The 15,147-nt window shown below is 40.7% G+C and overlaps 1 protein-coding gene across 1 annotated transcript; it reads left to right on the top strand.

Annotated features, from left to right (window-relative positions):
- The first annotated feature begins 3,785 nt into the window (after nucleotides 1–3,785).
- trpc6a (transient receptor potential cation channel, subfamily C, member 6a) lies at nucleotides 3,786–14,993 on the top strand. Its single transcript, XM_069668147.1, has 14 exons — nucleotides 3,786–4,025; nucleotides 5,020–5,348; nucleotides 6,180–6,312; nucleotides 7,421–7,721; nucleotides 8,405–8,590; nucleotides 9,137–9,301; nucleotides 9,412–9,655; nucleotides 9,733–9,960; nucleotides 11,727–11,991; nucleotides 12,479–12,674; nucleotides 13,879–14,079; nucleotides 14,285–14,341; nucleotides 14,548–14,623; nucleotides 14,719–14,993. Exons 1-14 carry the CDS (start codon nucleotides 3,886–3,888, stop codon nucleotides 14,847–14,849), a joined length of 2,652 nt encoding a protein of 883 aa, XP_069524248.1. The 5' UTR covers nucleotides 3,786–3,885; the 3' UTR covers nucleotides 14,850–14,993.
- The last annotated feature ends 154 nt before the right edge of the window (nucleotides 14,994–15,147 follow it).

Raw genomic sequence — 15,147 nt, 5'->3', positions numbered from 1 at the left:
GAAGGCAACACATGACACATCCGATTTTTTATGTCTATTTTGTTTTGCTAAAAATATGTATGAAAGATTAAAATCCAATCAATTTGCTAAATGCACCCGGTCTCTTTGCCGTGACGAGGTCGTTGCACCATGATACCAAGCTGAGAACCCAGGGGGAATGTTTGTTTCGTTGCCACCACATCCTGATGCTTACGTTGCCAAACCAAAGTCCTCTGCAGCTTTTTTATCAGAGCAGAGAAACGACAGCTGTGAGTTTAAGGAGCAGATTGTCGAGGCTTATATTCCTAGAAACAATTACAGTAAATATGATCCGGCAAAACCTTGCTGCTGCTGTCAGAGAGATCCGGACAGGTGGTCACTCACGACACTTTTACTTACGAGGACGTGGAGACCTATATCAGAAATACGCAAGATAGGGATGAACACACTCTTGCTCCTTTTATACTTATAATCTTGTAACTATGGCATAAATATGAAAAACAGCAACTGTGTTATCTGAGATAATCTGCACAACACGAGTCTTGGTTAGGAAGTGACTGACAGCAGCAGGTGGTTTGATGGTTCAGGAGGGGTGAACTACCGACCCAGTCCAGCAGACGGTGCTGTGAGTCTCTTTCAACATATTGAGACCTACTTCTACTGTAAGTGAATCTGTGTGTGTGCGTGCGTGTGCGTTTGTGTGTATGTGTGTGTGTGTGTGTGTGTTACTTTGTCTGCAGCAGCTCCATACATTAAAATCCCTGCAGAAATTTGCGACATTGGCATTTTACAATTAAAACAAACCCCACTGATTATGACAAAATAAAGTTAATTTATACTGTTAACAATCCAAGACTTATTACATCAAGCTCCATTGAAATGTTATTGTTTTCTTATATGTTTCCTTTTTATCATAACTTGTGTGGAAGTATGAGAAAATGCCGATATGAGAGCTAAAATAACAACTCATGAAGAAACAAAATATCCTGTTTGTTCACTTCATTCATTAAAACTTTCCAGGAAATTTTACGATCCCATTCCTGCTCACCCAGCTCACTTTAATTGACCATTACTTTTGTGCAAACCTCCGGATAAATGTTACATTTTTAGCTCCACTGTTTTAAGAACAGCTGTATCAACATTATCTTGTTTGTTCTATTACACAGTTTCATCTAGCTTTACAGCCCACAGGGGACAGTACTCGGACCCTGCAGAGTTTTTGTGTGGATGTTATAATGCCTGTTAGAAATGAAAAGAAATGTTTGATGTTTCAAATGACTTTAATGCAGCTCTGCTTTCTCGACTAATTTTCATGGGTGTCCTGCTTCTGTGAAGGTCAGAAGTTAGCATACACGCACTTGGGTGACAGCCACTATTTGGCTTTTACAATGTGGTTATTACCACTGCCGAATTAAGGTATATAAAAAGTGGATCTAGCCACCCTGATGTTATCAATTGGTTTGTGGACTACTGTTTTGAAAGCTTTGCATTCAGTCTGTTGACATTTCGTTTTTTTCTCTTAGAAGTGACTGTATTTGGACGAGAGGATGGGGCTACAGATTAGTTGTGTAGTTGTGTATCGCTTACTTATCAGAGCTACACAGTCTATGCCTGTGGCTTATTCATTAGCTGGCTATCGACAGTGATTCCCACAGAATGAGATGTTTTAGTAGCTGACAGGAGTTGTATCAACTTAAAGAGCTGAGTGCTTGAGTGAATGACACTAACTGGGTGACTTAAAATACAACGACCGAGCCAACAACAATCCTGACTCCTGTGCACCAGCATCCACACATGTCTCAGAAACACTGAACAAGCTAACAAGGTACGGTGAGCGACTGAAACATGCTCATTAGCACTAGCATATAAAGAACATAATACTTGATTTTCACTGAATGAACTTCTTGGGCTGCCTGTTAGTACAATTAACTGCACAGCAATCCATATGTCTGATCTTTGCATGGAAAAAAATAACTCCAAAACTCAAACATGGCTGAGATAACTGGAATTAGCCGAGGGGTCACCAAGCAGGCATCCACCTGTCACTCAAAACCACCAGTCTCCTTATTATGCACAACTTTAAGCCTTGATATCATTTTTTAAAGAAAGGAATTTTAACACAAGGTGTTGTGGGGATTGACTCGCTTTTGGAACCAGCCTCAAGAGGCCACTCGTGGAACTGCATTTTTTATTTGCCTTCATTGTTAAGCGCCAGAGGTCACTGCTCGGTCAGGACTCAGTCTGTGTTTGTGTGTGTGTGTGTGTGTGTGTGTGTTTTTATATGTGGATGTGAAAGAAATGTAGCTTGAATTAAACCAGAAAAGGCTGAATGCTTAAATTTATTACAAGTTTAAAAAAATAAAGAGAGAGCGGTACCAACTGCCAAAAGAGCTTAACAGTGTAATATCAGTCAGGAACAGAGGCAGACATATAATGTAGGTTTAATTAGCTAATCAAAATCTGCTGTATTTTACTGGAACTGTGACCTACTGGCAAGTCTTGTGAGTTGTATTTCTTCAATGTTTTTACTGTGGGCGTCTTTGCAGACATAAATTGTCATCGATGGCTGACATAACGGCACAAACAACAACCTGTTTAAGCTCAGAAAAGGAGTGAAAATGTTGAACATAAGTTTTATATTTCACAGTATTTTTTACCTTTTTTATAAACGTGTGTGTGTGTGTTTAATTGCCACTGATTCTGGGGAAAATACTGAAGCAGATCTGGCGCTTTGTGTGGTCTGGTAAATGTATATTGATACGGTTAATGAATACACACTCACACACACACACACACACACAGGCCTATCCAGGTGCTCGCCCTCTCAGTCCTCCCCACTCAGAGTGTGTATGTTTGCGCTGACAGTGTTTACATCCAAATCTTGTGTCTGTTCTGTTCTGAAGAGGAAGTCTTAACAAAAACTAACTCTAGTGACATTTGTCAGAGTTTACCCTCTTTCACCCTGCCACCGTCCCCGTAAAATGTAACGCTGTTACGTCACATGTGGTCTAAAGTGGCTAATCTTTAGCCATCAGGACCTTAAAAGGCAATTTCAGTCCAACAATCGTACATCAGGAGGCTCGGCTTTATCAGATTATGATGCTGACACGCTGGTTTGATGAAACGGGGTGCTTCATGTGAAAATCAGGCCACAATACAAACAGGGAGAGGAAACAAAATCAACCTTACTGTGGACAATAAAGATGAAGACACTAAATCATCAGAGAAAAAGGTGAGGTGTCAATCTACATATGTGTTTGTGTTTGTGTGTGTGTGTGTGTGTGTGTGTGTGTGTCTATGTGCGTGTGCAGAGTGGGAAGTCGTTTTCCCACACTGGAAGGGGATCAGTAAAGAGAGGGAGCGCACAGGAAGCAAAGTCTACTGGGAATTTAAACCCTGAGGAATCTCATCTGCTGTTCATCAGCCATCAGTAACTCCTGCATGCATGTACACACACACACACATGCACACACACACATGCACACTCCGACAAAACTCATGTTCTCTAAACACTGCAGTTTAAAATAGCATTTTACAGCCAGATCAACTGTTGGCTGAATATTTGGAGAATAAAACAGTATAAGTTGTTTATCTACCTAATACTTAAAATTAGCCTGAAGTTTGACTTCAGAGAAAGGCTCTGAAGATTTCAAAAACACCCATATATCACCGGTAGCATGTAGTGAGTTCAGTCATAGCTCTGAGCTGCCCTGCACATCTTTAAAGTTCAAAGAGTCGTGTAAATAAAAGTGTAGTGGGACCCAGAAGGATGCATTCTTTCTCAAGGACACAGACGGACCGGAGGGGGAGGGAGACACAGAGAGGGAGACAGAGTCATGCCACAGACACTTGATTACTCCTTCATATGAACCGCGACCAGACCCTCCACTGTAGATCACCACCGGGATGAACCACAGACCACCAGCGGTTCATCACAACAGCCGACCTGTGGGTTACAGCGACAGCCCCAGAGCTCGGAGCCGAGACAACCTGCTGCTGTACGATGACTTTGGAGAGGAGAGCTGCTGTCCTGGACGATGCCTCGGGTAAGTCTCTCAGATACATCCCCTTTAATGGCATACATAGTCAAAGCAGGTACTGTTGTTATGAAATCTCAGAGGAAATGTGGAAGAATACTTGTTATACTGATAAATAACATTTTACAATTTTTGTTGTTACACGGTAAAATAATTTTAAAGCCCTTCAAAGTCTTAAAAGATTAAAGCATGTTAGCATGTAGTTTTCACAGTTTGATCTTTAAAGATTCAGAAAACTGCAAAATCATTCAGTTCTAGGTGTATATATATATATATATATATATATATATATATATATATATATATATATATATATATTATTTTTCATTAAACTGGTGCTTTTTATTACTATACCTTACTTTTATTGTTGAAGTAATGGGAAAAGAAATAACAGCTGGAAACTGAAGGAGACTTTACGCTAGTTTCCATCTGCATGTAGCGTAAGGATTATAATAATATTACGATTAGTGATGAGGTCTTCCTCCAGTGTCTGACATCAGTAGAGCTTTTGCATTAATGTGAAATCATTAAAATCTTAATATTTACATTAAACTTTTATCTCAGTTGGTCTCTATTTTGTTACATTGCAGTAACATGTCAAATCTAATCTGGGAAAGTAGGAGGCTGTCTTTATACTGGTCCTATTAACAAGTCCTGTGTTTGATTTTGACCTACGATTTGTTGGCATTACATTCAATATTTCACCTTCATGTGATTTTTATGTCTCAAAGACAGTTTCCTTGTGAGGTTGAAAATGTTTCCAAACTGCAGCAGACCACTTGTTATGCTTTAAAGAGAGGTGAAAGCCATTTTTGTTGTGCTATTATCACCACATTAGCAGAATAAACAATTAAATCATGCAAATTAAAGGCCAGTTTAGTTGTAGATTGTGAAACTGTAAAGAAGTAACCGAAGTGTGCTTTCCGAAAGGATGTCTATGTATATAATATATATAAGGTGGACATTATATACTGTGTGTTTATGTCTCCTGGCCCTCTGGCAGCCACAGCAGCTCGGAGAGGCAGCTCTTGGCTCCTCTCAGTGCTGTTAAGCGACGCCAGGCTCTCCGTGGTCCTGCCTACATGTTCTCTGCTCCTTCGATCAACCTGTCGGAGGTTGAGCAACGTTTCCTGGAAGCTGCTGAATACGGCAACATACCAGAGGTGCGGCGCATGCTGCTCCACGTGCCAAGCTTGAACGTCAACGCTGTGGACTACATGGGCCAAAATGCGTTGCAGCTGGCTGTGGCCAACGAACATCTGGAGGTGACTGAGCTGCTGCTGGGGAGGGGAGATCTGGCCAGAGTGGGTGACGCCCTCCTGTTGGCAATCAGTAAGATATGTGCCTCTTATTGGAGAGTGTGCAAAAACCAGACATACATTTAAAAGGTTAATCACACTTACCATAAAGCTGATACAGCAGTGGTCTCTGGGATAAACTTTCAAAGACGTCAGAGCTGCTGCTTTCTTTAACAGTCATATGTTTCACTCACTTTAAATTTCTGCCCTGGAAAATGTAAACAAAGGCAGCGTGCAGTTAAACGCTTTGTCTGACACCTACCCCCCCCTCCAGCAGTGTCAGGCATTAAAAATAACTATATAGAAATAATCAATCTTGTCGCTGATGGTCTGGTTTGCTTTTGTAGGTCACATAGAGTCATCAGAATTAATTTCAGTCTGTTTCATAACCAGCGAAAAACTCCTCACAGGAGCTTTAATCGGGTCTTTCCCTGCTCTTATAAAGCCTACAGAGACTTGTACAATAGCTTTATAACTGGAGCATTATGGGAGCAAATGGTAATACACACGTGCCCATAAGTAGCCTAATTCAATTCAGTTGTCTGATAAAGTGAGGTATGACTCAATATTTAGGTTATTCAGACAGTTAACCAACCTTATTTTGTACACAATGTACACAATAGAACCAATTTATGTTGCATAAAAAAAGCTGGAAAACTTAGATGTTAGCAAAATAGCCAACATGCTAAATAAGTAAAATTTCCACAAACAACAACTGCATCTACTGCTAGCTTCTAAATGAACTTGCAAAACATTTTTGGGGAACAAAGCTTCTCCATGCTTACTTAAGAGGGCAGTTTAAGTACAAACACGCTCACCCAACTGTGTTTGTGTGTGTCTATGTGTGTGTGTGTGTGTGTTGTAGGTAAAGGTTATGTCCGTATCACAGAGGCCCTGTTGTGTCACCCCGCGTTCAGAGATGCCCATCGTCTGACAGCGAGCCCTGCTCAAGCAGACATGTTGGATGATTTCTACGCTTATGATGAGGACGGGACGAGGTAAGACTGTAAAAAGTCAGCGTCGTCAGTAAAAAGGTTGTTTTATCCAACAACCTTATAACAGCACTGGTGTAACTAGAAAATGCAATTTCTGAAGTAATTGCGAATATAAGCAATGTATGAAAGAGCTGGTTAGCCGGCTGAGCCTTGGCAGCTGCAGACAACAAGCTACTTGCAGGGTAAGAAGCTGGGTGTGGCAGCTTGCTTTGACTAAATACACTTGGGAGGTGAAGCTAATTAGACACAGGTGAGACAATCAAGGGCAGGTGAAAACAATCTGAAAGGCGGGAAACAGAACAACGGAGGGAAGTAAAACAAGACATGACATACAAGGGGCAAGAACTACAAAATAAAACAGGAAACACTAGGAACCAAACTCAGGACTGACTGGACTACAAAGTAAAACAGGACATTCTCTAAACGAAATGCACAACTAAACCAGACCAAACCAAGACAGGAACACAATACAAACTAAACAACAAGAGACAAAGAGACCGAGGAAAAAAGGAAATAATATCAAAATACAAATCAACAACATAACTAAACTAGAATGACTCATGACACTGCTAGGTGCTAAGCTAAGTTAGCTAGCTGCTGCTGGTAGCATTGGCACAGAAATGAGAAAGGATTTAATCCCCCTTTAAGGAAGCAAGATACCACAATCACCAAAAAGTCTAAATATAACTTTTACAAAATACATACAAGAAATTAGTAATGCTAACATACCAAAAACTTTAGAGGGAAAGAGGAGTTTGACGTGGTGGAGGGAGCTGTGTTAGCAACTGTCATTGGGTACACCTGTATGAACTTCTTTGGACGTTGCTAGCTCAGAGCCAAATAGCTGATGAATGAGCTTTGATGGTAAAGCATAAATAAAAACAGCTCAGGTTAAATAGGTAACCCGGGTTATTCTTACAAATGCTCCTATTTTATATGGTTTAAGAAAGAATGGGGTTATTTGGAGGACAAAGTAAAGAGCTGTGAAAGGTGTTCAAGTTGGACATTTATCAGGACGTTTTATTAGACCACTCAGCTAAAAACTGTTATCATTTTTTTGCTGCTATCTAAATTGTTTACAGTTTTCATGTGTGTTTGTTCATTCCCTCAGGTTCTCTCAAGATGTTACTCCAGTGATCCTCGCTGCTCACTGCCAGGAGTATGAGATAGTTCACACCCTGCTGAGTAAAGGCGCTCGAATCGATCCTCCTCATGATTACTTCTGCGGCTGCGACTCCTGTAACTACCAGCAGCAGTTCGACTCCTTCAGTCACTCCCGATCCAGGATCAACGCCTACAGAGGACTCGCCAGCCCTGCGTACCTCTCCCTGTCCAACGAGGACCCTGTTCTGGCTGCTCTGGAGCTCAGCAACGAACTGGCCATGTTGGCTGATATAGAGAAAGAGTTCAAGGTAAAGTCGTGTTAAAGACTCAGAATCATCATCAGAAACATTAGGAACCAATGGAGAAGAGGTGTCTTCTGTCTTTAATCACAGGCCACTTCCTGTCAGTGCTACTGTTCACGTGCCCTGAAAACCAGCTCTTTGTTGTGTACACACCAAGTATATTAGCCAAGTCGCTGCCAACCAGCTGCCAGTAAAAGCTGCCAGTAAACACAAGAACATTTTATGAGACATTAAAGAGGAAGCAGAGACAGATGGGGTGCTAGATCTTGGAGTCACTGTTGACATTGTTGGTAGACACATTTATGACAACTATAATCATCATTAGCTGTACAGTACTACAGGTAATGTACAATAAATCAATCCAAATGCACTGCTCATACAAATGAATGGTGTCGCCCACTTTTCTGGGAAGATCTGCAATTTTATGTCTCACTAACACAATCATAGATAATACCTTGAATCACATTATATCTGAACTTTCACCTGTGGGTTGCTGTCAGATTAGGTTGCTTCTGTTTATATAAATTATTAAAATGCATTTGTAATAGCATCAATGATAAATTGAGTTGCATCTTATCACTAACAAACGTCATAACTGCATTAATAACACCAGCAGCTGACCTTATCTCCTGCAGCACATCTCAGTGTTTTAACTTACTGTTGAATGTTTTTCCCCTCTGTGTTTGTAGCACGACTACTGCTGCCTGTCAAGCCAGTGTAAAGACTACGTGGTGGGTCTTCTGGATCTGTGTCGCAGCACCGAGGAGGTGGAGGCCATACTGAGCGGCGAGACTGACTCTGACGACTGCTTTGACATACCAGGTCGCCCCTCCCTCACACGGCTCAAACTAGCCATCAAGTACGAGCTGAAAAAGGTGAGTGTACCCTTTGCGTTTCGTCATTACATCTTGAAACTTGTTAACAAGAACTCAATTTGTAAACAATTAAGGTGCATGAGAATTAAAGTGAACATTTAATTATACATTTTTTTAGATTAAAGATGTGACAGTCTTATGTTGAAAAGGAGTAATTTTACTCTCATATTCCAAAATCCAACCAAGAGGAAAAGCTATGGAAACACATTAAGAACGGCGCTGTATGGCAGCCATCGTGATTTCATAATGTTTGTGTACATTAAAAGAGTTTTCAATATATTTTCAGATCTCAGCCCTTAATCACTTAATGATGGCAATAAAGTCAACCAGTAATAAAACGAACATTCACAGTTATGGACACATAATTTTAATGGGTTTAAAGTTTATGTTCATCCCTCATTTTATCCAAGAGACAAGTTCTTCTTTGTCCTATTTGTCTTATAACGAAAGAATCAAACTAGAGATTCACAGAAGAAACTTAATTCAAACTTCAGTCTTGCTCTCTCACCCTCCTGTTTCCTCCTCTGTGATGTCGATGCCCTTCAGTTTGTGGCCCATCCAAACTGCCAGCAGCAGCTGCTGAGTATCTGGTACGAGAACCTGCCCGGCCTGAGACAACAAACCACAGCTATCAAGCTGCTGGTGGTGCTGGCGGTGGCGATCGGACTGCCTGGTCTATCTGTGGCTTACTGGATTGCTCCGTGCAGCAGAGTAGGTCACATTTATTCCCTCAAACATCAATCACATGACTTCTCAAAAAGACATTTAATTCCCCGCAGGATGTTTTCTCTCATCCTCTGGTCGTTTCGTCTCTTTCTCAGGCGGGAAAAGTGATGCGGAGCCCCTTCATGAAGTTTGTGGCCCATGCCTCGTCATTCACTATTTTTCTGGGTCTTTTGATCCTGAACGCTGCCGATCGTTTCGCAGGAACCACCTTGTTGCCAAACATGACCCACCATGACCACCCAGGAGGACCCCACGTCAACTCCGACCCCCTGCTGCTGTACCGAATGACCACGACCCCCTTTACATGGATGGAGATCCTCATTATTTCATGGGTCATTGGTGGGCATTGGAAAATCATCACTTTAAAAGCATGTCATCCTGCGTGTGACATCCTATCACCTGTCCTGTTATTACAGGTATGATCTGGGCGGAGGTGAAGGAGATCTGGAGTCAGGGGCCGGGCGAGTACCTGCTCGAACCGTGGAACTTCCTGGACTTTGGGATGCTGGCCATCTTCCTCGCCTCCTTCAGCTGCCGCTTCTCCACCCTGAGACACGCCCACCTAGCCCAGACCGAAGTGCACACGCGCTACACAACACTGATTAACGTCACGCTGCCCCCGGAGATACACTACTTCACACTGGGTGAGCACGGTCAAACACCTACACAGACTCATACTCTAAATAAAAAGTGTTGGAAAATATTTACTGCATGTATAAACAGTTGCAGTGAGTTAAGGCGGCGCACTAGCTGAGATGACGCTTGTTGGCTTTGGACAGACTGATAGTGGCCAAACACTGAACACCAGGAGTCTGTGCCTGATCTTTTAGGATAAAAATAGACTGAACAGAAGGACGATTAAAATGTCAACTTGAGAATGAAATTCCAAAATACCATTAAAATTCATCAATTGTGTGAGTGTTATTAGAGTCAAAATGTAATAATAATGCTGTTTCACTTAATACATTTGAATGTTTTCCACTGTTTAGCAGGTTAAGTCTTTGAAAACGATGTATCAGAGGCTGTTTTCATTTTCATTTTTGATTTGACTAAAATCTGTCGATCCTGGTGACCACTGTGGACAAATAGAAATAATTAATCTTAAGTTTTGATATTCTTGGTCGCTTTTGTAGGTTATTTTGAGACACTTGAATTTCTCCTCTGGGGATCAATAAAGGATTATCTTATCTTATCTTATCTCATCTTATCTTGTCTTACATCAGTATTAATTTCAGTCTGTTTCATAACCAGTTTAAAACTCAGAGTAGGTTTAAATGTCCTTTTTCATAGATTCAAAATTTTGTCATAGAATAGATTACATTTTTTACCTTCAAGCAGTGGCGTGCACAGACTTTTTGAACGGCAGGGGCGAAAAGAGAAAAAAAAGGCACATACAGCGTGTTCTCGCCACTGAAGAGTTCTGTGTGTTTTTGTGGGCACTTTAGAAATGTTTATATGTTATGCAAATGGCACATTATATAGCCTTAAAACAGACTAACTAGACAGACTACTGAAGTTAGTTTGTAGTTAGGATCAGCATCCAAGAGAACTGTGTAGATTCAACGTTGGACTGTGAAGAACACACAGAAATAAATAAATAAATCCCTAGGGGGTCTGGGGGTCTTCCCCCTCTAGTGTGTTTTGCCAACCAGGAGGGCACTTTAGCGCACATTTTTGCCACCCAAGAGTGCAGTTGTATTTTGCCAACCAGGAGGGCACTTTAGTGTGCGTTTTTGCCACCCAAGAGGGCCGTCTATCATGTTTTAACCAGCCATGGGGGCAGTTCAGTGTGTTTTGCCAACCAGGAGGGCACTTTAACACACGTTTTGCCTCCCAAGAGGGCACTTTAGCGAGCGTTTTTCAACAATTGGGCCACAAGTGTGCCCTGTGCACACCACTGCCATCAAGTTTACATTTGAGTATCATTTAAATTTAGTCCTGTTTGGGCTTCCGTATGACTATTTTGTAAACTTAACTCAAAAGGAAGTCTTTTTGAGTATTTTCAAATCTGAGTTTCTTTGTTCTTTGGTTTCCAACTTTCTTGACTTGCGACCCCAAAATATACACAGGCCTCTTGTAACTCAGTCAAAGTTATCACATGTTTAGCCTGTTTGATAATGTTTGGAGACCAGAAGAAGCTAAACCATCAGAAAGGCAAAGATTACAGAACAAAGATTAAATATTTGCATCTTTGTCTGTCCCTGTAAGTGAAGCTCAGGCGGCTTTGTTAGACCCATTCTCGGTGAAATGGCTTTTGTTTTGTACTCATTTAACCAATTTCATAAAATATCCTCTTCAATCCTTGAAATCAAAACTGCTGCCTTGTTTGTGAGACTTAAAAAAAAGTAGTTGTTTACACAAATCTACTGTAGCAGGAGTATGATGACTGATTTACGCTCTGTTTCTGCAGCTCGTATTTACTGGCTGCCGTCAGATCCTCAGCTGGTGTCGGAGGGTCTGTACGCCGTCGCTGTGGTGCTGAGCTTCTCTCGGATCGCTTACATCCTCCCGGCCAACGAGAGCTTCGGCCCGCTGCAGATCTCTTTAGGGAGGACCGTCAAGGACATCTTCAAGTTCATGGTCATCTTCATCCTGGTGTTTCTGGCGTTTATGATCGGCATGTTTAACCTGTACTCGTATTACCTTGGAGCCAAGCAGAATGACGCCTTCACCACGTGAGACTGCACACACCTACATCTGTTCACGCAAGCTTTTAGATTTTTCTGTCTTCTGGCAGCTGTGAATTTTTAGTGTGAAATTTTCAGCTTTGAAATCCACTGGCTAAAAGATTGCCTCAGATTTGTCTTAGGGCCCATTGCAGGCGTCCTGACCCCCAGGTTTGGAACCACTGCTATACAAAAGCTTAGTTATGACAGGTAAAATATGTAATGATGGATTACCCGTCCGGATCAAGTTTTAAGTCTCCATGAGTTGATTTTATTGCTGCAGTAAAATTAATGGAAAATCAATTGTTTCCCAAAAGCTTTAAAATCAATCCAGAAATGTCTAATATGTTTTAAAGCAGAGAGCAATAAATCATTTGTCTTCTTCCTCTCTTTTCTCGCAGAGGATCTTCATCATCTCTGTTCTGATGATTCATAGTTTATTTGATATTAAAAATAACTTTTCCTTCCATTTCCTTCTCTCCGTGCGTCCGTCCAGCCTGGAGGAGAGCTTCAAGACGTTGTTCTGGGCTATATTTGGACTCTCTGAGGTCAGGTCTGTTGTGATCAATAACGGACACAAATTCATTGAGAACATCGGTTACGTGCTTTATGGGGTTTACAACGTCACCATGGTGATAGTGCTGCTCAACATGCTCATCGCCATGATCAACAGCTCCTTCCAGGAGATTGAGGTTCGTCATCAGATACTGAATCATCATGTGCTTCATACACAAGCTCACAAATTAGGATGCCTGAGAGAGCGTTTCCTACCTTCACATAATGCACAGATTCTGTGCATGTTTTGGAAATGGAGGGCATATTTGTCTCTCTTTCCTAAAGTTAAGTTGAAAAAATAAATAGCCTCCAAATAGTCCTTCAGAAAGCAAAAATAACAAAACAATACTGTCTTCATTTTATATAATATTTTACAATAACATTAATAAACCATATGAAGTGTCCATTTTGATCAAAAAATCAAACAAAACTAATAAAAAAAGATGGTGTTATTTAGCGTATATGAACTGAAAGTATAAAGTATAAATCTGTGTAAAAGGGTCCTAAAATTAAATTAAATATCAGTACACAAACCTTATTATTTATCCAAAAATATATATGTATGTGTTCAAATTACCGTTGCATTTTCATTGGCTTGGTAGTAAGTACTTTACTGATGAATTTTGTTAGTTTGACATTTTTGGATATGCTAGTTAGCCTAGCTCAGCACAAAGGCTGCAAACAGCAGGAAACAGCTAGCATGGCTCTATAGCTTTCCCCAAGGTTTTGAACAAAGCTGATTAAAATACTGTAGAAACATTGCACAGATGCCATATGTTTTATTTATCTATTACTGTCTTATTGCCTGTGTGTAAAGATGTCTGCTTGTCTGCTACTACTAACAAAGTCTAGCTAGGCTACAGGTACAAAAATGTAGCCTGAAACTGAGCCTAGCCTGGAGCAGTGACTTCCTGAAGTTTAGCCTGATAACCAGCAGAGGTTCAAGGAAGTCATTACTTCAGACAAAGATATAGTCAGACAAAACCCAATGCAAAACCACTAGTTATCTTTTTAATACGTTTGTTATTGTAAAAACTAACAAGATAATTAGTGCGTTCAAGAGTTAGCATCTGAGGTGCTGCTGTTTCTGGTCTTTATGCTAATCGGCTTTCTCCAAGCTACATTGTTAGCGTACATATATGAGAATGGTATCAATGTTCTAGTCTCAGAGTTGAAAAGAAAGCTAATAAGCATGTCTTTACATTTTGAACTATTGTTTTCAGTTATTCTGCTGCTTTTATTATGACTTTTTAGTTGGGTGGTGCTGTGAATCCTTTCTCCTCTCCAACCTGTTAATTTCCCGCCTTTTTCCCCCTTTTGTTTTCCCTTATGTTTCTTTAGGATGATGCTGATGTTGAGTGGAAGTTTGCTCGGGCTAAACTCTGGTTCTCTTACTTTGAGGAGGGAAGGACGCTCCCTGTGCCCTTTAACCTGGTGCCAAGTCCAAAATCTATACTGGGACTGGCCAAGGCCCTCAAGTCTCTGCTGCTGCACTTTGTGGAAGGACACACAGAGGAGAAAGCTGAGACGCCGCTCAACCAGGTACAACACAATATGGACTTATATACAGTACAGATAGATATTTACACACCTACAGCAGTTATCCTTTCTCTTCTAAAACACTTTTTTTTATCATAAAACCATGACACAATGCAGAGCCAGAGCACCTCCCAGTGGTTTTATTGCTGCACCACCGGCTCGTATCACAGTGATGTTTAACAAGGTTAATTTCAGCTAATTTTTTCAGCTTGGTGAAAGCAAAAATTCAGGATTTGCCTCCTCTACCAGCCCATCCAGATATCAGGTCTGTATTTTTGTGTGTATTTCACAACATTTCAGACAAAAAACATAATTTCTGCATCATTTTTTTAATGCCGTACTTAACATGTTAAATAAAGCATGATGATACATTGCTTCCCTATGAATAAAGTACACTACTCTAAAATTCTCATATCGTATAGCTTTGTTATCTGATTAAAGAATAAAAGCACCTTTTCCATCTTTTTGCAGAAGATCATGAAGCGATTGATAAAGCGTTATATCATCAAAGCCCAAGCAGACAAAGAGAGTGACGAGATCACTGAAGGTAAAATCAACATGATACTGGAAGTTATAAACTTTGTAATAAATGTGATATATCCATTTTAAAGCTTATAAATCTTTGTGTCCGTGACTCTTCAGGTGAGCTGAAGGAGATCAAGCAGGACATCTCCAGTTTGCGATACGAGCTGCTGGAGGAGAAATCACAGAACATGGAGACGCTGGACGGACTGCTGAAGAGGCTCGGAGAGATCGGTACACCTACAGAGTAACTCCAGCAGTTGACCAGACCTGTACATATACCTGTACAGCTCAAAGAGCTCAAAGTGCCTAATGTCCATCAGTGAATGAAGATACAATGTGATGGTGACAGACATTGACATGATGAAATAAAATTGTATGTATGTGAATATAAAATTAAAATGTTACTTGCTGAATGCATAATTGTCATGTTCACAAATTCTAACTGAAAACTATAATTTTTAATGAAGAGATTACAGGACAAATGCGGTCCATTTGCACAGTGGTACAGACTATACTCCAACAAACTGTTGTTTTAAAGAAGAGTTT

Source organism: Semicossyphus pulcher, unplaced genomic scaffold (genome assembly GCF_022749685.1).
Source record: "Semicossyphus pulcher isolate SPU_LCO1_2020_fin unplaced genomic scaffold, fSemPul1.0.p SCAF_10, whole genome shotgun sequence".
Taxonomy (NCBI): domain Eukaryota; kingdom Metazoa; phylum Chordata; class Actinopteri; order Labriformes; family Labridae; genus Semicossyphus; species Semicossyphus pulcher.
Note: the sequence above shows the minus strand (reverse complement) of the source record. Positions and strands in the feature narration are given on the sequence as shown.